The following is a 22,298-nucleotide window of genomic DNA, read 5'->3' as shown; positions in this document are numbered from 1 at the left end:
CAAGACCACGTGAGCTTTTCCAGTGTAAAGATACGTGTACTTTCGCTGATGGAGTATAGGAGGGAGACAAATTTTGACGTATCGTGATTCGAACCGAGAAATTCTCTCATTTTCGATCTCAATTTTCCACTCAACATTTACTTTGATGCTTAAATAGTTAATATTACTTTTTTTTTTTTTTTTTTTGAAACTATTCAATTTATAGTTGTACTAGAAGTTCTTTTAAACTTTTAAAAATTATTTGTTTACAGTTTACTTGAGATACAAAGTAGAAGCTCGATTCTTATTCAAACTGATTTATTAATTAAATTTATCGAAATCTTTTCAAATAAACGTGAGAAAATTGAGATTGGAAAAAGAAAGTTTCGTTTCGGTGAAAAGTCGAAGAGACGGGTTTTTTGGACGCGGCGTTACGTCACGTGTTTTGCATCACAATGCGCAACAAATTGATGTAACGTGAAAACTCGAAAGGACATCTGCGATTCTCGCACCGAACGAGTGTCCTAGATCGAGGTCGTCCGACAAGCTGTTGACCTCCTCCGCGGCGAGAGACCATCCCGAGGATCGCCATTCGCTAATGTTGCCGCTGTGTCTCTCTCGGACATCGCTGCGCATGGTGACTTTCGTTTTCGCCGGGAGGTTAACGAAACCGTTGAACCCACATCGATTGTCACGTTACGTTCTGCAGATGAAAGAACGCTTTTCGAGCGCATAAACTCGAAGAAAGTGTACATGTGCATTTAAATCTATTCATGTTACATTTTTTTTTAAGTTTTATGAACGAGAAGTTTTATATATAATATTATATATCATTTTAAAGGGGATATATTTCAGATATAATTTTTAGCTTTTTTTTTTTGGAAAGGTTACGTTTCTTGTTAAAATGTTTAGAAATATATATTATAATATAAAATTTGTTTCTCTCTGAAGTGCAAGAAAAATGCATAGAATCTTTTTGGTTCCTCCTATGATTCTGTAAAAGCGATATGCCAGAAGCCTTGTACTCGTGATTACATAAGAAGCTATTTTTTGAAATTATCTCTGATGAAAGTGTCGATTTGTCGAGATGATGTGCCGCGTGCCTTTTAGATCTCAAAGCGAGAGAGCCGGCCAGGAAATTCATTATTCCTTTTCTTGCTGCCGTCAGACATTTTTAAATACCCCGTTTGCCGTCCCGACTCGTTACCCCTTTCGTGTATACCTTTCGATCACCTTAGAGTCCATTCTCGCGTTAAAATTGCTCCTTTTCCTTTCCTTCGATTTGACGTCTCTCTCGTCTTTCGCGATTGAGAATGGGCGACCCTTAATGCCAAGACTTGAAAAAAAAACATTTGTCTATAAATAAACAGGACACACACGATTTATATTTCGGTGTGCCAAAAGTTGCTAATAATTTCCCAAGAAATATTTCATTTATTTATTAAAGCTCTCACGCGTAACTCTATTATTCCACGTGTCTCATCTTTTTTTTTTCACATTTAATATGTAATTGCTTCGAAATTATTTAAACAATTTCTCTAATAAATCTAGTGATGCAAAAAATCACCACGATAGTTTATATTTCAATGTAATGTAACGTTGATGATATATACGTTACTTCAATCTTACGTCCTAAGCTATCAATGTACCTCGCGATAAGATCTTATTATTAAGCGACGATAGTTAGCTCCTGGAAGCAATTGCCTCGAGATCGCGATCGGCCGATTTGCTTATCGCCGCAAATGTGCACGATCCGGCGCGATATCACTGTACCGGAACAGACCGAATATTACCGGCGCGCCGATAGTATATCGTTGCGCATATCCGGCAGGAGGATCTCGGCGCGGATAAATTCAGTCTGGCCAGCGCCAGAGGATCCGTGGCAGGAGATCGAGAAGGCAGGACCTCGTAGGCGTAGACGCGATCATCGTGATCCACGATTGTGTGAACCAGGATCATCCTTTACTTCCGATAGGATCGCGTACCCTCCCCCTCCCTCCATCCCTCTTCTCTTCTCTGTCTTTATCTCCCTCGCGGCGGCTTCGGCCTATCTGCGCGTCGTCACTTTGCAACGCATATTTTTCTCGCGCCTGCACCATGTAATAATGTTTCCCTTTACGTTTATCGGAAGATAATTCGTATACTGAGGAACGTTGCTAAATTGTAATACGCGAGCGATAAAAATTTCTCGAAATAAAAAACATCAGGAGGGATGATATATTCTCTGATCACGCTTAAATCAATCTTTTGACACGTCAAAATTTAATTTTTATTAACGCATATATCTACACATGGCGATTATAATCGTCAGATTATTTGACTGTTGAGCGTGGGAAAATTACATAAAATTAACATATTTGTTTTCGTTTATAACTTCTAATTTCAGGTCTTTATTTATTAAAAAAAAAAAAAAAAAAAAAAAAAAAAAAATTTGTTATTGAGGGTTTGTATCACGCTTCTTAAAATCCTGGAAAACTTTTTCATATACACGCTTTTCACGATAAACGCGCAGGGTATAGAATGCTCGGAATGTCAATAGCACCATTAGATCGATTTTTTTTAACGACGGGTATAGTTGCCCTCGCACTCTGGATTATCGAACGTGTTTTACACACAAGTTCAAATCGCAGCGCGTGGGCGGATTACGTTCGCATACCAATCGCGAATAAAATGACACGACGCGGAAATGAATGGTCTCGCGTTCAAAAGATGCCGATGTACGTACAATATATGTCTGACGGGAGAACGTATAGGATCCTACCGTCAAGATCGACAAATCTCACGCCGCTCCGCACGTCGACACGGAACAAACACGCGCGCGAGCCGTTGAACGAGTATACGTATACGTATACGCTACGCGCCGATCTATTTATATATCGATCGTATACCGTGAACTGGTCCGAGAATAGATCGAATGGAGATCGATGGCCAGGTTTCCGCAGCATGCGATGCAGCAACATCGAGGACAACCTCGCTCGCAATGAACGCAGAAAGCGATGCCTTTTTGTGCCTTTTTTTTGCGCGCGCGGATAACCGAATGGAGATCGATGGTCGTGTTTTTGCATAATGCGAGACGCGTGTATTCGTGAAAATGACTAAATGGAGATCGATGCTCGATCAATTTTTACGAAGCGACTTCGAACTCGCTGAAATCAAATACGATGAAGATCGACGGTCGTATCTTTACGAGCAATGAATATGCATATTTTTGAAAACGGTTTTAAAATTTATTGTACGGGATTTTTAATCATCGTAGAAACATTTTTTTTCGATTATTTTGCAATATAAATCTTAAATGGATTATGTAAGCACACAAGAATATTAACAAAATCAATAATACAGTGATAAAATCTACTTGTTTAATAAAATAATTAAAATAAATATGTGAAATATATGTATCGATATTCCACATATTTAATTTATTTTAATTATTTAATAAATTTACTAATTTAATTAATTAATAATTTTATATATACACGAAAGAAGCCAAGGGAAGTAGAGGAATTCATAAATAATTTACGCTGAAGAATACAAATTCGTTGAACTTTTGCGAAGTAAATAAGAGACCGGAGAAAGGAAGAAAATTAAGAGATATCTCACTCCAATAGAGAGTTCAGGAAAGAAGCGCGATTTTTGGATGAATGGTGGAACAAACCGGAGCCAATTACGCGTCTAAAGATCGAACGATCGAGTCTCTCGAGCGAAGAAACCGGATGCACGAACAGGGGGAGCATCCGCGAGGGGACACGCGGACTTCCTCGAAAATTGTTGGTCGCGTTTCAGCCCTACGGCCAGTCTGTCGCTGAGATAACCCGGTGGAATCCGAAATGTCGTTGCCGCTCATTTCGCGAAATCACTAGCTCGTTCCTGGCGGGCAAACTCTTCTCGAGGATACGATGCGATTCGCGCGCATCGGATCGGACGCGAGACTCGATCGCGCCAGCGGCGCAGATCATCCTCATCCCTGATGAAACATTTTTACCGCTCATTCAATTTAGCGACGAGTATTTACCACTCCCGCTGCAAAAGCGCCGATAGCGACTTGCTTAAAGAGGAAAGAAACAGGGCGCGTACTTATATATTAAATGTTTATTAAATATACATTTCGCGCGCGAGTTGCCTGATGACAACCTTGCCGGCGAAATATTCTTAGAGAAATTTTATTTTTCAATTAACACATATATGATGCTTATGTATTAGAGATGATTTTTTCTTAATAAAGGAAAGCTTAGTTTTTTCTATACATCTTATTAAAATACAAAAAAAAAAAAAAAAAAAAAAAAAAAAAAAAAATAAAAATTAGCAGATTTTAAATACAGTTGAAAAATTATTGAAGCAAAATATTTTAAAGAAACAAAACGAGCAGAGGTTATATCTCGCAAATTCTTCTCCATTGTCACTTGAAAATTAAATTTTAATGGAAATTCTTTCTCGTTATGTGAAAAAGATTTCTTCCTCAGAACGATTAGCGTTTGTGTTAAAAAATATGCGCAGCTCAACGCTATTTTTCACTCGCAGCAGTACGTCCAAAGTTGCGTTCTTTGAGAGGGGAAAAAAAGAAAAAAAAAAAAAAGAATAGACGTGGAAGAGTGAAAAAGTTTCGCGTTCGTCGTATCGTTTTGTATATAACGTCGCTTCTTTCAGTCTCGACGGAATCTAACCGTGCGGCTGTATAGTTGGTAACTGCAGCAGCCTTTTACCCGGGGCTCCTCGAGTGCAATCTCGTATTCATGAATTCCTTGTACGTACACCTCCCCTACGTTCCTTCTTCACCTACGTCTCCACCTCCGCCTCCGTCCTCCCCTTCCCCTTCCCCTTTCCGTCCCGTCGCGTTGCCCGGTTTCCCGTCCCCTCTGTGTGCACGGTGTATGCACGAAGAATATATCTTGCATCGAGCGGAGAGCGGTCGGGCAAAGAAATCGCGCGACGTCAATCGGGATACAGGATCATCGAAAATGCAAAGTGTAGGAGCCTTTGTGTCATCTGCCCCCCCCCCCTCCCCTCCTCGGCGAATCGTTATTCGTATTGCTTATTAGACACGACAATCACAAAACTGAACTTGTATATCGCTCTCCTGACGGGAATAGCTCTGGTATTTTCCTCCGTTTTTTCACCGTATACACGACGCGTTTGCTTTTTATCAACGTACAATTATTTTTTTAATACGAAATAACAAGTAGGTTAACATTTTAGGAGGTATAAAAAATTTGTTTTTCAAAATAAAATAAAATCCATCTTTATATAGAATTAAAGTTTGTTATTTAACTGCATACCGGAAAGTTATTTTAACGAAAGCTCCTTTATTGTTTGTATACTCGATCCATCGCAGTATTTGATTGTTAATTAAGCAAAGATTGATATTCCACATTAAACAAGCCGTTATTCATATTACATCTTATTTGATATTTCTTTTGCCAAGGGATAATCTTTATAAGTTTTGACGGTGATGATTAATTAGCGAATTAATGAAGATTTTCTTTTAATTAAATTTTTAACACTGAGTTAATCCATAATAAATAGTGTCTATTTTATAATTATATCACTTTATAAATTATTGTATTATTTTCTCGTTGCACTGATTACGTCAATTAATTTATGACATGATATCTAGTTGTATCGTATTTATCCTAATTTTGTCATTTCATATTTTATTTGATGCTATTTCTCCCACATAACGACGACGCATCGCGTGACATATTCCGATATTCCTGCGAGGTGAAATATCGATTTTAGTTTATTTTTATATTGTGTGAGATTAAATTGACTGCAAACGCGTGCAGAGCAACAAGCTTACGAAAGCATAATTATCTTGTGAAATCGAGAAGAAATCCTTTAGCTTTTTAAATTGGATACATCAATGTTATTTTTCTCTATAAATACTGGTTGCTATATTTGTAAACTAGAACTTAATTTGTGCAATGTGCGCTCGAGAGACAATTTAAAATACATTTATAATATACATTATAATATTTTAATTATTATTACAATAAAAGAAAGGAGATTAAAATAGTATCTTTCTCTATCTGCAACGGGACTTAAAAATCAATAATTTTCGTATAACTTTTACGACACAGTCTTCAAATCATCACGGTGACGTATTTCCGAAATTTTGCTACTTCGAAACGACGATTTGGAAACGAAAAATATGTCGTGTGATTGAAGCCTCCGCCGCAAGATTGATCCGTTGCGTCGTGCCAGACTTCTATCGAGACAAATACTTTGTCGCTATAAATAGTCGATACAAATGCGATTCTCCGGATGCCGCAGCGACATCAACTTGTACCACAGAAATAAATCTTCTCGCGTCAGATCTCGTCCCGCGCTCTCCCCTCGTCCTCTTTCCTTTCCGTTCCAAGTCGCGGGAAGAGAATCGTTACTCGTCATAAACTTGCCACAATTAATTATACCAAACGGTGATCGATACGTTTCGCTCATATGTTTTCCGTACCGTTATCTCGTATCGTTCTCGTCGAAAAAAAAAGAAATAATCCCGAAGAATTCCAAGAAGAATGACTTAACAAATTGCTTCTTCGATAAGAACTACGCTACCGCGCAGTTTTCATCTTTATTGTTTGAATGCGAGGGACGGTGCGTTATATACGAGGAATATGAAATTTTTTATTTATCTTTATACTTTTATTGTACTCTTTCTCCCTAATTGTATCAAAAATTTCATTTCGCATCGATAAAGAATTTTTTTTAGTCGTTTATGCAATATTCTGCGAGTATCAAGTTTGGAATCTACTTAATATCGCTTTCTACATGCAACATGTGACTCCATTTGCATTTTCACTTTTGAGAGAGGCTCTGCAAAATAAATTCGCTACATCACGATTGTCGTGAAACAACATAGACGAACCCGTGTCGCGTCGACATTCCACCACGGATAACGAACTTTCCGTCGTTAATTGGCAAAAATTCTCTGCCAAACGTTTCGCGCTGGCTGCCAATATCCGCCAATTTACGAGTCGCCCGGGCTCTGACTTTCCGCATCCAGAGAAGGAGGAGACCATCAGGAGCGTGAAGAGTGCGACTCTCGCGCTCAGTTTGTCGGTGTAATTTCCAGTTCGATTAGCCGACACCTCGTCGCGCACTGTGTAACACGCGCGCGTTTCCAAGTTGTAGGAATTGCCGCTAACGACGTAGTTAACGGTTGATTAAAATCGGGATCCATCCATTTCCGCGGAAGCGGCGGCAGAATTTCGGTCCCTTTACCGACCGGCAGCACGGAAACGCACCCGCGGCACGAAACGAGTCCGATAATCGCTCTATAATTCAATCTGAATCGCGCCGAATCGAGTAGCTAGCACGGCAGCACAAAAAGGTTATCGTACATGGCAATTTGTCGCGGTCTTTATTTCTTGCCTTGTTACTACCTATATAAAAGACCCAATTAAGATTAAGAAACAGGGAATCTTTTCTTCTTCGTTCGCACGTTTGAAATTTCACTCGCAAGTATTCCTAATTTATTAAACGGTAATTGTATTTTTCGTAAAATAAATCGAAATGTTTAATCACTAATTCAAATAGTATGATAAGATTTCACTGAAAATCAATGAGTATTTTAGAAAACATTTACACTTTGCTTCCCAGTCTTATCTCTATCTTACTAATTATAATAGTAAGATTCCACTGAAAAATTAGTAATATAATTTTGCATATTTGCAAGATGTAGTTTTTAGAGATTTTTTAATTTATTTAGAACTAGTATTAAAAAGTCAGAATTATACATATTTATAATATATTTTTTTTTTTTTTTACTTTTAAGATAAGATGAGAGATCCGGAAAAAAAATGAACGCTTTTTAAACTGAAATATTTCTTGAACAAAATATATTGCTATTTACATACATATATATATATATATTTTAAAATATTTACTGATTGAAACAGAGTTACTGTCAATGATACTTCTTCATCCTTTTAATGAGATTTCAACGATAATATACTGATTTCATCCAAGAGAGTATCTTCATCGTGTTAATGCAGAGAAGAACGGTTATATAACGGTTATATTGACAAAGGAAAATGAGAAGTTTTAGATATTTTATTTTTGCACCGCTTGAATAATCATCCCGCGATTAATTTGTCGCGCTGTTACACAACGCGATAACGTTATGACTTGCTGGAAGTGTAATTTGCTTAATAAAACACGCCTCATAGTCAGCTCTAGTGATCGAAATATCGTCGTCGCCACGTGGAGCCCCGTCGGAATTGATTGCCAATTACCGGTGGAACGACGCTGACTCGATTCTGCGATCTAGAAAATTGAGTTACTTGACGAAATTCGATTCGACGGCGAATATGGCGGCGGTCTCGAGACGAAAATGCAATGTCGCGTTAATCAAGCCGGATAGATATATTTTTCACGTTTTCCTCTTCACGTCGTGATACACGAGCGAGAAGCCGTACATGTTAAACGGATTAAAGAATCATTCTCGAATCGACGCATACTCGAAATTATCGACGTAACTTGAAGCTAATGAATACTAATTAGCGAGCATTTAAATTGATAAATACGATATCCATAATATAAACAGCGCTATAAGGATTCTCCTTAAAATCTCTATTTGAATCAGTGAAAGTGTGCGTTCTCAAAGTGCCGAGTTATATGGCTTCATTAATGATGCGTACGTTATGTCATACTAATTTGTATATGTATAATCGATATTAATAATAACTATTATTAATATCATTAATAGTGATAATTAAGTAATCTGATTTTTAACATTTATTCAACTCTTTATGCTACTCTCAAGTTATATAATTGTCTAATAACAATTATATTTATTGACTTAAAATATTTATTGATTGATAAACATTTGAGAGAATCTTTTTTAAATTTATTGTAAATATAAATTGAAAAGCCAAAAAAGAAATTTAAATTGTTAGGTGCAAAAAATCAATTGATATAAAATGCGTATCGTGTTGTACTTATAAAAGCCATAGCGTAAAATTATTTTGTGTGAGATTTTATTAGGGATTTCATAGAGATTTCAGCGGTAGGGTTAATGTTCTAATTACTCTTCGAGTAATAAAGGTGGTTTTTACGTGGTTAAGAAATTAAAATGCTCTTTTTTGTATCGCGATTCAAGGAAAAAGGACGGGGATAATCCCCGTTAAACGCCAATAATAGCGGTTGATGACGAAACCGGAACCAGTTCTAATAACCAGTTTGACGTGAAAGAAAAAGCAATGAACTTAAGAATCAATAAAGGACCTAAAGGACCCTTCTTGTCGGTACTCCGATCTTCCCGGAAGAATAGATCTTCCCTTTCCGCCTCTTCCGCTTGCGTTCGCAGTCGAACGGCTCGCTCGTTTCTTCGTCTTCTTGCTTCATTTTCCGGTAATAAATCGCATGTATTGAAAACTCTTTGTACATCATTCGCGCAGTTCTTATTGACTTTTCCAGTATAATGAAATATTTCGTTTATTCAACTTTTCCAAGTCAAAGTTTCAAACTTATTAAACATGTATTTTGAAAATTGAAACACCGAGTAAACTTCCTTGCAATTCTGTTAATATTTTTGAGCGGTGCTTTGAAACTTCTCGCTGTTATATATCGAATTAAAAGAATTTAAAGTTACGAAATAATTTATTTAGAAATTGCAGCACACAAAGTTATCGACGTTATTCAATTTTCAGTTGAGAACTTATAGAACACTCTATAAAATACCTTTATGAAATGGATCGTAAAAGTGTGTGTATGTTAATGCGTTTTCGAGGTAGAAACGATCGACCAAGATATTCAATTAGGAGCCCAGATAGATAATGTGTTACGTCGCTAATCGTCAAAAAGTCGCTCGTTATATATTTTTTTTTCGCGAGAGGAAAGGGAAGGGTGGTAAATCGTTTATCTTATCGAGATTACTCATTAACCTTTGTTCAATTGTGAAGTCCACTTAAACGTTCCGTCGTATCGCGTAATCTCGATGCGGTCGACGATAATGGTGTGAATCAACTTGATAGATGCGGGAGAAGAAACGCTTGAATAAACTTCTAGATAAATATTTGCGCTTCACATTAAGTCCTCATATTGTCGTCGTAACATCGTTTTACGTTAAATGGTAACCTTATCGCGCGTTGTCAATTTGATCGGTATTTGCTCAACGGTTACATAAAATTTTTCTTTTCATAAAGATCCGAGATCGCGCGATAATTATATTAATCAAGTTCACTATAATTTTATCAGATAATTTATATCGAAATATTATGCACAACACTATGGCTAATTTTTTTGAAAATAAATTTATCAATTTTAGTGACACGATCGATGATATTATCGCCAGTTTAGGAATAATCTGATCGATCCTACGTCGATCTTTCTTGATCGGAATGTGATGGCCCAGAGTTCACATTTGAACATTCGCTCGAATCCCCTTTTCTTGGCAACAAGACGCGAGTCGAAAGAACCGCCATTAAATTCTCGATGACTGCCTTTTTCAACGCATCCTGGCAATTTGATTTCGTATTCCGCTACAGCGGCCCCGCCTTTCTCTCTTTCCTCTTTCTCTATCCGGTGCGTAGATCAAAATTTTATGGGTCGTATCTCCTCTTTAACGCCGATGCTGTGACCGGTACGACGGCTGATTCTACCTCGCCTTTGTGTGCCGGTCATCCACCCTCTCATGTCCACTCATGTCTCTGCGTCTACCTTCGCCTCCGTGTTTCGCCGCCTATCGCTTTTTTTTTTTTTTTTTTTTTTTTTGCGTCATACGCGCGTGATCGTAAGTCGCGGTGTTATCGTCGCGTCGCACGAATCAGAGAGATTAGCGGAAAGTGTGGTGAAATCCAGTAGATGGATCAATTTACCAGACATTTTTTCGCGAGAAATAGAGAAGATAAGGGCGAAACGGAAGAAAGAGAAACTTTTTCTTGGCATTAAGAGATCTTTTTTCGCTGAAACAGAGACGGACGTCTCGAAGCCGATCGTCCGATTTTATCTTACTTTCCCGTGACTCTCGTGATTCGAGATTCCGCAAACTCGTTTGATGTCGAACGCGCGATTAGATGAAGAAACACCGCGGGGGACAAAATTCGCGAGGGGACTCAACGACGAGACAATGACGAGATCGGTTGCAAAGGCGATGCTGCATGACGGTGAGCGAAGACGAAAACTCGTTTCGTGCTTCGTTGCGAAGGTTAAAACCGTAACGCTCCTCTATCCGCCTTGCTCGTATGCGAGCGCGGGCGCGGGCGCTGGCCAGGCCGAGCTTAAACATCGGCGTGGTCGGGTCCCCCCTCGCCAGACCGCAATTACATCCCATAAAGCACGATTGAGACACGGTTCGGCCATTATTCTCCCATATACAGGGCCGTACAAAAGGTTCCCGTCGTTTAACGCGGCGACCCTCTTCTCGTGTCGGTTGTCGCAGCGAGTTGTTCGCGAGAAAAGCGGAAAAATGTGCGCCCATTTGTCGAATGCATTTTCGAGGGCCCTCGATAAGATTTCTATGAGAATTTCTAAGAGCCACGCGAAACAGTTATAGCTTGGGGGATGAAAAATCTGAGGAAGGAGCTTTATATCTCCTTCGTCAGAGAATGATAAAGAAAAAATCTCGAGGAAATCTCATTGGAGGAAATACAAGAGGGATGATTGCAAGAGAAATTTATTATTCGAGTCCTCGAGACTTACGCCCTTTGAAGGAATCGATTCTTTATGACTCGTGAGTATCTTCGCGAAAAAGGTTACGAGCGAGGCAAAGATGATAATGGTAATCAATTCTACTTGATTCTACTTTAATCGTCGATCATTGACTTTTTTCACTCTCTCGGTCCCTATACGACCTTGCCTCTCACCCGTTCGTCTGGTAATCGAAGAAACTCGAGGCACGTTTCGCTATGGTGCGATTATGCCGCCTCTTGGGACTTTATGAAGCAATTACCGCGGCACTAATTAGAGTAGGAGCGCCGGTTTGGCAGGACTGCTTCATTTTTGTCCGAGGTGACGTGAGTGACGGGGACGAGCGAGATCAGAGAATGAACATCTTTCAGTAAATTCTCTTTCGATTTTACCCCGCGAAATTATGGTTTCATCTTACTCAATTTATGTCGATTAGAGAAGTTATGGTTATACGGATTATACTCGTGATCTCGATAAATCAATGGAAGGCGTGATCCTCGATTTCTGTAAAAAATCAAGCGTTTCTTTTGATTTAATTTATTTGCTTTCCGCTCTAGTCTTACACGTGTGCGAATACACACGTCGTGTGTTTTATAATATTGTTCGGTGAAAAGCAGAATTTTTTTCAAAGAAAAACAATTTTATTCCAACAGATGAAAATAAAAGAGGCCAGAGTTTGTTTTATAAAAGCGAGTAGATGGACGTTCGTTAAAATTTGATGAACTTTGCTGACGCAAAGGGGCCGCCTCTTCATTTCCATCTCTTTATTCATATGCGTTGCAAATCTCAATTTTAACGACACGCCAGCTTCGACGAAGCTTTGCATAACGAAGGAAACCACCGACGAGCGTGTCATGGACGATGTGTCATTGAGTCGGCTTAGCGAACGAAGAGCGAAATGAGGACGTTATATCACTCGTAAATATACGAGCCTTGAGAAATGCGCAGACCGAATGCGGTCAGACGAAACCTTTAAAAGCGACGAAAGTACAGCCCCACGTTTCTATAATCTGTCCTAGAATGCATCCTGTTGCGCCGCTTATTCTAAACACAAACGTCATCCATTTAAAATCTTTAACAAGTATAAGTGTGTTTACGATAAATAGCAGGAAATTTTCAGATATATATCTTTCGATAATAATTTTTCCTTCGTGAAACCAACGTATCAAAGGCATTTTTAGATCGATGTTCTCTATAATGTAAAAAAAAAAAAAAAAAAAAAACGTTAGGGCACATCTGCCGCTAAACGTCCGCGTCTGTTTTCGACGATATGTCAGCTGTCTTCCTTTTTTTCTCGCGGCATTCCCATGGTCGAGCGCGTCTTTCCGCCCATCGATATAAGGTGAGGCACAGAGACCCGCAGTTTTTTTCTTTTTTCTTTTTTTTTTTCCCGTGCGAAGCCTTTAATTTGGCACGTGTTGCACTCTTGGCTATTGTTGCCATGATTGTCGGGTTTGCCACGGCTGTCTTCTTTCGCATCGTCGCCGATCTTTCGCATGGCATAAGCGGAGTATGTGGTGATAATGCGCGGTTCTCGGGTTTACCTGGCACGCGTGTTGCTCCTCGCCGTCGCTCTTTTCGCCTATCTCGAGTCGTTACCTGCTAAATATTATAATACCACGAGAAAGAAAGTGCTCTCCGCCGGTGCCGTCGATCGTCGCGAATATTGTTAACGCAATCGGGAATTGATTTTCCTCGGTCCTCGTTTGGTATTCATAGGCAAAGTGTAGTTCGCTATATTATTCGTACTGCCTATGAATACCAAAGACATTGATTTAACAAGAGAAATTTGTAGAAAAAACTTCAAAACGATTCATAATTCCTAGATTCTATAAAACAATGTTCAGTCACGAAGATATTTCTTTATAGAAATAGGTACATATTAAATACATATATGCATTTATATATAAATAAGATTAATGTATGTGTGTAATATATAAAATTATTTTTATGATTTTATATTATTTTTAAACATTATATGTGTATATATATATATATATATATATATATATATATATATGTATATATATAATTATTTTATATAAATATTTTCGATAATTATTAAAAAAAATAAGAAATTATACGCACTACAGGATTAAATAAAATGGTAAGTTTAACATTATTAATTCTCGCAAAACCCGAATAAATTTCAAGCTCAATAATAATATCTTCATCTGTACGGTTATGGAGTAAAGATTATGTTAATTATATTGACGTTTTGCGATATGTACACACTACGAGTGCACCACATGTAATATAAGTATTATGCAATTGCATCGAGTCCCTCTTAATTATAAAATAGGCATGACGATAATTGGAAAAAGAACGGCTTTTCTTTGCGAATCAATTTAGAAATCCTCTGCTTAAAGCTTTTACTCCGGAACGATCCCCGGCAGCGTGCGTTACTGTTGCATGTGTTGTACGAAAAAGTGGGGGTGGCGGGTCGCTTTGATCCTTTTTCGCGCGCAATTTACCCTTGCCATAATATTAAAATTTCATGCCTTGCAGGAGCTGAAGGAGAGTTTCAATTACGGCCTCTTCTGTCCGCCGGTGAATGGAAAAGCCGGAAAATTCCTGGACGAGGAACGCCGTCTCGGCGATTATCCATTCAATGGACCCGTCGGGTACTTGGAGGTAAGGAGAAACGCTCTCTTTTTTTTTCATTATTTCTATTTCTGTTAAATCCTTTCTCGTGGCCGGAATCGTTTGCACATTCGATCGCGCTAATTCCGTTCGTTATTATAAGGGCAGAATAATACAAGGATGTTTATTTCACTCGCGCGGTTATATAATTTCGGTTTTAACGCACGGCCGAGGCTTCTCGTTTTAATAGCGGAAGGGTTAAGTAGATTTCTCGCGTGTACATTAAAGCTGTCAGCAGATCCACTTCACGCCTGATAGGATCTAGTTACGTCATACATTTCTGAGTTGTTCAATTACATTTCTCAGTTGAATAGAGAAGATGTTATATGATATAAAATCAAGTGGAGATTTTATAGCTAAAAAAAAAGACTATAATTATGAAAAATAAAAAAAAAATATTGAGATATATAGAATTTTATAAATAATGCATAAGCGTATTGGAAAAAAAATATGGAAAGATACCTCTTACAATATTTCTTACTTACGGCAAAGACATTCTCATAAATGATACTTGTAGTCTTCTACGGAAATGTATTATTGACTTTGACAAAACTTTACTCGACGGAAACGATGTTTTCAAGAAGATGTACGCAGCAGCTCTCTTCTTTACGTTACCTTCAATTTCGAGTTGAAACGATATACGTAACATAACGAGAAGAGGAGGTCGCGGAAGTACGTGTTATGTAATTAATCATCGCGATGATCCTCGCTATCCTTACTGCACATAAATCACTCGGTGATGTAGCGAATCGCGCAGCTCGCCCCGCGCGATGACTGTTAAAACGGGGATTCGCGAAAAACAAATAATTCGGTCCCGGGTTAACGAGATCTGGATCCTGTCTCGCGGTTTTCTTGCGTAACCTAACCGGTGATAGTTCTCATCGCCCATCCCTCGCCGTTTCGTTCCTTCGTCTTCCTCGTCTTCTTCTTCTTCTTCTTCTTCTTCTTTTTCTTCTTCCTCCTCAGCCGGTCTCCCGATCGGTTGGTTCCACCCTGCCAGTTGCACGTCTCCGCTTCGTCGCGGGAGATTCACTTTCAGGGACGGCTGACTCATACACAGTTTCTTTGAACTGTCTTTAAGCCGCATTCACCTCGCACGAGTTACAAATTACATGAGGCCAGTCGACGAAAAACTTGCGTTTAACAAACGCCTGTCAGCGGGGATCCCTCGTTCGACAATGCGGCCCCGTGGTTTTGAAAACTCTGCGGAGAGTTATGTCGCAAAAGCCTGAGCACACATAATACCCTCTTTACAACGAGACACTTATTCTCTTCGTAAACATAGAGACGGGTTCTTATGGGATATCACGTTTCGCAAAGATTTGCTTTATATGAAGATGTTATTAATATTAATATCGGCATTTCTGAAATCTCTCTTGACAAGGTGTAGCATAATTTAATAAAATAATCGATGTAACTTTTCGTGATGTATCACATTTTTTAGCGTGACATTTTTAACATTAAACGGCAATTTGATTAAATTAAATAAGGCGTTTAAAAGCTGAAAGTTAAATATACATATATATATATATATATATAAAGTATAGTGGAAAAACAGGTTCTAAAGATACATAAAATAAACGAAAGCTGGAGATTATATTTTATTTTAGTTTTCCTTATTTAATACGCGATGGGAATAAAATTAGTGAAAGAAGATTTCTTTACCAAGTAAACGAGAACGATATCCAATAAGGGGCTACTCATATATTAAGACGCGCCGGGACATTATTATCGGGGATGAATACGAAATGAACTTCGCGTCTAAATCGCCGGTATTTCGCCGGTAATATCAGCCTTCTGCCAACAAAGCTTTCTTATTACAATAATCGAATTTCCCCTCCCCCTCCCCCTCCCCCCCTTCCTCCTGTCAATCTCAGACCCGCTTTCGTCACGAAAGCGCCGTGTAGTCGAAGGAGGTCGGTTTCAGGGTCGCTTCGATTCAGTTTCTTTGATCACCTGACGAGTCATTCATTTTGCACGAGTTACGTATTGTCGGACAGCACAATCCGGGACAGGACGTGGGCGAGACGAACCACTTTGGCGAATATGAGAATACGTGAATGAAAAGTGAAAATTGACAACCGCGCCTGTCGGCGACGGCTGTCAGTCGCGACCGAGAGCGAGTAGAGAATAATTAATTGTCAAACAAGCTCGCCGTAACGTGATCCATTCAAGATCAGTGTTACGTGTAATTCCTCGTTTTCATACAACAGAGAAAGACACAGAATTCGCTGGCTCGGTATAAAAAAAAATAAACTTGTTAGAGCTGTAATTTTTTATCCGCTCGCAATATATATTGATTGACATTCTGTCATTTTTCTCTAGAGGATAAACGAACCATTGTGATAAAATTTGATAGCGGCGAGAGATGATGGGGGCCTGGCGTTTCTCAATTTTCACTTTTCGTCCGCAAAATTCGCTCGATACTCGATACTCATATCGTGGGCTATGCAACACCGTTAGATTCTCAAGGCGTGCATCGAGTTCGCGTTCGCAACGCGATAAAACCTAATCTGACGATGATGGCAGCGCGATGCACTTACGCATCATCCGGCGCTACTACGTAGATTGGCATAGTAGTCTTTATATTGCTATTATTATTGCGTGTAAAGCGGCCACGCGGTCATCTTGAAAAGAAATCGCGCGACGGAAGGTAATTCTTTGCGCGACACTTTTTTTTTACCATGCAATTCTGGCAAAAACGTCCGCGCAGTTAAATAAAAGATGAAAATTAAGCTTTCTTTGTAACTTGAAATATGAATTTAATTAAATATTAAATATAAATTTATATGGCTTTTTCACAGAGAAGAGAGAAAATGTCGGGAAATTAAGCTTTAGAAACGTGAATAAATAAAGAGAGACTAAACCATACTTTATTATGAGTTTCCGGATATAGCTTTTGTCTAATAAAAATTTTATTACAATTTTATTACTAGAGAAGATTTATAATGTAAAAGAAAGATGAGGGAAGATGAGACGGTTTCAGATTAAATTTTCGATAGGAGAAAAAGAGGAGGGTAGTCGAGTTCAATTTCCTGAAGGCGGAGCCTCTTCCAGTGCTTTACGCATCTTATGTCACGTCCGGTTTATTGCGTATTCATCGATAACGCAGAATATGCGTGACGAACGTATTCGTGTGCAGAGATAGATTATAAGAAATGGCAATTATATAGCCGTCCAGGTGAGACGATCCCCGCCGATGAGATATACTTAACGATAACGATAGCCACGCTTGGCGCTTTCTCGCGATGTATATTTGCATAAGTACTGTACGGAGCTACTGCAAATCTATACCGCGACAAATTGCACGCGACGATCAGAGTCAAAGTTAAATATCTCTGGATATATCTTACTTTGCAACATAATTTATGATTTTATTTAAGCTGCTATATCACCGTGTAATATGGAAATAATTAGCTTGCCGAGAGATGAATTTCACGCTTTTACATGATGGAAAGCGAAGCGCCATTAAAAGAGCCGTTCCGTAATAATAGTCGTTGCAACGGCGTGTTTCGAAAGTATTACAAGTGTCATTATTCTCAAATAAATTTCAGCTCAAATATAAGAGGCGAGTGTACAAGATGCTGCATTTGGATGAGAAACAGCTCAAGGCTATGCATACCAGGACGAATTTGCGGAGGTTATTGGATTATGTGCAGAGCAGTCAGGTCGAGAAGATCGCGAAGATGTGCAGCAAAGGGTTGGATCCTAATTTCCACTGTCAGGAAACAGGAGGTAATTCACGTTCGCAATTGCAGTTGCATGAAAAGTGCTGAAAGAACTCCAACTCGTATAGTCGTACAACGTGATTTTCATCTATTGACATATTCTAAAAATTAAAAAGTTTTTTTAAAAGTTTGCATAATTATCCTGTTGCACGAGGATTGGTACTAACATTTTACGATTGAATATCTTCACTATATAAAAATAAAAGTAAAATTATAAAGGAAAAATATTCTTTGTTTTTCAAGCTTAGAAAAAATATTGAAAAATATTGCGAGTTTATTTTCGCGCTTATAAAAATAAAAATCATTTGGGGTTTTTTTGCGATTATAAAAATAACAGAAATTTGAGTTTTTTTTTTTTTTTTTTTTTTTTTACTTCAAATTTCAGAAACGCCGTTGACGCTGGCAACCACCTTGAAAAAACCCTCGAAAGTTATAATTGCGTTAGTCAATGGCGGCGCTCTATTGGATTATCGAACGAAGGAGGGTCTAACGGCGATGCACCGTGCCGTTGAACGAAACAGTCTGGAGGCGGTGAAAACGCTACTGGAGTTAGGCGCCAGCCCAAACTACAAGGATACGAAGGGTCTGACGCCGCTCTATTATAGCGTCATTCACAAGACCGATCCGATGCTCTGCGAGACATTGCTTCACGACCACGCGACAATAGGAGCGCAGGATCTCCAGGGTTGGCAGGAAGTTCATCAGGTTGTTATTTTTTCTTTTTTTTTTTTTTTTCTATAGATTTTATGCATGTTGTAGAAATAATGAAGAATTAGTAAGAATATAAAAACGTCATTTCTTGCGAATATTTCTGAATGAATCATAAGTGTTGATGAGAAAAGAGATTTGTTTTTTATTTCCTTATCATTTTTTAAATAAAGATTAAACAACCCTAGTATGTTCTTTAATACTATTTTTAAATTTCAATATCCAATCACGATACTTTTCTTATACTTTTTCTTTTTTTTTTAAAAAACTCGTTACTTTTTTGTAAAGTAAAATTTTGCACGCGTTTCATTCATGAATTCTCGCGTTAAAAATTATTTGAATCAACGCTTGGAATGCAATTTGAACGATTCGTTGAATGATTTCCGCGGCTAATGTCCGCCTACTCGCGTCCTATGCCCGCAGGCGTGTCGCAACAATCTCGTACAGCATCTGGACCACCTGCTTTTCTACGGCGCTGACATGAATGCGCGCAACGCGTCCGGTAACACGCCGTTGCACGTGTGCGCGGTGAATAACACGGACGCCTCGTGCATACGTCAGCTACTCTTCAGGGGCGCGCAGAAGGACGCGCTCAACTATGCGAACCAAACGCCGTACCAAGTCGCCGTGATCGCCGGCAACATGGAGCTCGCTGAAGTCATCAAGAACTATCAGCCGGAGGAAGTCGGTGAGTTATGAACGTCGCACGAAATGTCAAAAATCCCTCGCGATGAGGAAGGGGGAGAAGGGGGGGGGGGGAGAGGAGAAACGTGAGGAACGCGGGGGCGCGAGGATCCGGGCGCAGGAAACTCGCTTGGAGAGAGGTCGAGGCATGATGCTGCAAGAATAAACGACAGACGTTGACGATCTTCTTCCTCTCGTTCTCCTCCCTCTCTATTACGCCGTCCTCCCCCCCCCCCCCTCCTGCTGCGTTCTTGCTTCTCTCTCCGGACATTGTTCCGTCGCTCTCGGCGACCCTTGCTCGAGCAACGATAACGCGGCGCCGGCCGATCGGTCCTTCCGGGATCACGAATGGGACGAACGGGCTCGGAAGACGGATAACCGTAATCTCATTACTCTCGTCGGGGTTTCTCCATATTCATTCGCCACACCCGCGACGGCTGATCAACGTGACTGTCCGATTCTAATCCTCTGTTTACGAACATGTCTGCTGTTTATTTAAACAAGTTAAAAATCGTTAATCAAATTGAAGGGCATCGAAATTCAACGGTAAAGAATTATCGCGCGATCTTTCTCACATAATTTCTGATAATGAAAATCGAGAGATATAAATCGAAAAATAAGTGAAATAACTTGTCGGAAGCTTCGAGTAGTCACCGCTTATCTTAAGTTATCGGTGATATCGTCCCACATTTCAGTTTAATATCTTTTTCAGTATTGTTTGCTAAAATGAAAAAGTCACACATGACCGCGATAGTGTGTGATGTAACAAAGTTAATCAGCTTATCTCTGATAACGAACGTGATCGTGGCTTAGAAACTACGTTGTAGGCATTTTATATTGCATGATTGTAGAGCATGGCATGAGCATTTCGCACGCTGTTCTTCTCGTATATAATATAGAAGTAGATGTTGGAGAAGTAGCTTCTCTCTCGTACGTAGTTACTTATAGAAGGTGCCTCTCTGGAATTGTGTATATATAACACGAGACGCGTTGTGAGTGTGACGTACGTATATCAATGTACCTATCTACCTGTGTCTGTGCTGTGTGACGAGTAACGTAAATATTTTTACAATCATGTCATGGGAATTTTTGGTGGTGATGGTCGTGTATATGACGTCGAGTACATTTGTGATACCGAGGAGAAGTAACGACACTACCTCTTGATAGATTGTGCTTTCCAGTAACTAATGGTACTGTATCTTTGGTTCACTGTCGAATGAATCAGTGCTGCCGGACCCGCGTCGCAAAATGCATCAATCGGTAATCGATTCTCGAGTAAATAAACTTTACACTTAAACATTCCATGCAAATATAAATTTCAATTTCAAAATATTAAAAGTCACATGTATTGACTTGTCTCTCTGCGAATTTTCGTTTTATTTATTTAACTGCGCGTTAAAAATAAAAATTGATTTTTGACGGAAAAATTTCTGCTTGCATTATTAATAAATTAATAATCTTATTATAAATTAATTATTAATAAATTAAAAAGATATCATCACGCACGATATTGACAATTTATTTTCTGGCAGCATTGAATTTGTGCAAGAATGTCTTGACTAGTAAAATGTTTGGTAGTTCGAGATACGTTGTGACTTCACGTGGCCTCACGGATCGTCGGAGTCTGTGGAGCCTGAGAGGAAATCTGAAAAAAAAAAAAAAAAAAAAAAAAAGAAAAAAATCGCATTCCGACGATTCTTGTGACGGCAACGTCGATCGTTTGTGCACATGACGTATTCCGACGAGACTTACCCGTATAATCTCGAGCACATTGTATCGCACAAAACGGATACAACGGAACGAGGATGAAGTCGTTATCCTTGCGTGTGACTTTCTACCGCTTTCCCGTATGTACAGAGTGTCCCGGAATTGACGAAGGTACACGTGTGGAGCGCGTAGTCTTTCCGTGAAAAATTCGAATCCAATTTTTTAAATTTCGAAAAATATATATTTGACATTTTTGACGATCAAGTGACGAAAAAATTAAAATTCCGCTCGAACAAAGGTTTCATCTCGAGTTAATTACCTTTAATCAAAGAATTAAAATAGTAAATAGTAGATTTCCAATATTTATTTTCAATTCCAAATCTCACAACGGATAACGTCGCACATCCGCTTCCCGTCGATTCTGAGACGACCTGTACACGCCGGTACGACAAAACGACGAGAGCAATACCTGGTTGTTCGGGGTTACCCGGGGAGAGAGAGCCAATAATCATCATCGTGAAGTAACATTGTGTGCGCGCGCGCGCCCGTGTGGCTGCGTGCGTGCGTGCGTGCGTGCGTGCTTGTGTGCAACGCAGCGACCGCTTGTAAATCCGCTTTGCAAAAATCCCGCACGACGATCTTTCGTGACACCGGAAGATCGATCGTGGAGAACGGAGCTCTCTGGGAGAGAGAGCCCGAACGTAAAACTCTTCGCTTCAGCAAACATAATGTACACGATGTGTAACCACGCGAGTAGCACACCCGCGCCGTTCGATAGAACCCGGATAATGACGATCTTATAGTATAAACGATCGTCGTGATACTTAACACGCTCAACGACGATTAAGTGATTTGTTCGGTATCTGTTTCGGTCACGAAAACATTGTCCCCGGTGTTGTACTACGCGTAACTTACATGTGTAATCACTTTTAAACCCTAGACAGTACGAGCGATATCCGATGTAAATTTTTTGCCGGATCTTATTATCAGAGTTTAAAACGAGAATTTAATAAATATTATATTAAAAAAGAAATTTTCTTTTTCTACTGAAATGAAACAAATTTGATTAAATTTTATTATTGCATATCGCAAATGTTAAATTATTTTATATCACATATCCTTAAAAATTTTAAAGCAGATTGTACATACACTGTTTAGGGTTCAACATAATTTGCGATCACACACTATTGCATTTCGTTCGATTTTAATGAACCGCTCGACACAATT

General features: G+C 39.1%; 1 protein-coding gene across 8 annotated transcripts in view; it reads left to right on the top strand.

Moving 5' to 3' along the window:
- The window catches only part of Prosap (SH3 and multiple ankyrin repeat domains prosap), a 127,170-nt gene that overhangs the window by 93,731 nt on the left and 11,141 nt on the right, over positions 1 to 22,298 (top strand). For all 8 annotated transcript variants that reach the window (XM_072901184.1, XM_072901190.1, XM_072901189.1 and 5 more), the window contains 4 exons: positions 14,110 to 14,235; positions 17,799 to 17,979; positions 18,358 to 18,677; positions 19,104 to 19,368. In XM_072901184.1, coding sequence (XP_072757285.1) covers positions 14,110 to 14,235; positions 17,799 to 17,979; positions 18,358 to 18,677; positions 19,104 to 19,368 — 892 coding nt within the window. The remainder of the gene's footprint in view (positions 1 to 14,109; positions 14,236 to 17,798; positions 17,980 to 18,357; positions 18,678 to 19,103; positions 19,369 to 22,298) is intronic.

The sequence above is a fragment of the Anoplolepis gracilipes genome, chromosome 10, assembly GCF_047496725.1.
Source record: "Anoplolepis gracilipes chromosome 10, ASM4749672v1, whole genome shotgun sequence".
In the NCBI taxonomy this organism is placed as follows: Eukaryota; Metazoa; Arthropoda; class Insecta; order Hymenoptera; family Formicidae; genus Anoplolepis; species Anoplolepis gracilipes.
The sequence above is the reverse complement of the archived record's forward strand: the minus strand, read 5'-3'. Positions and strand labels throughout refer to the sequence as shown.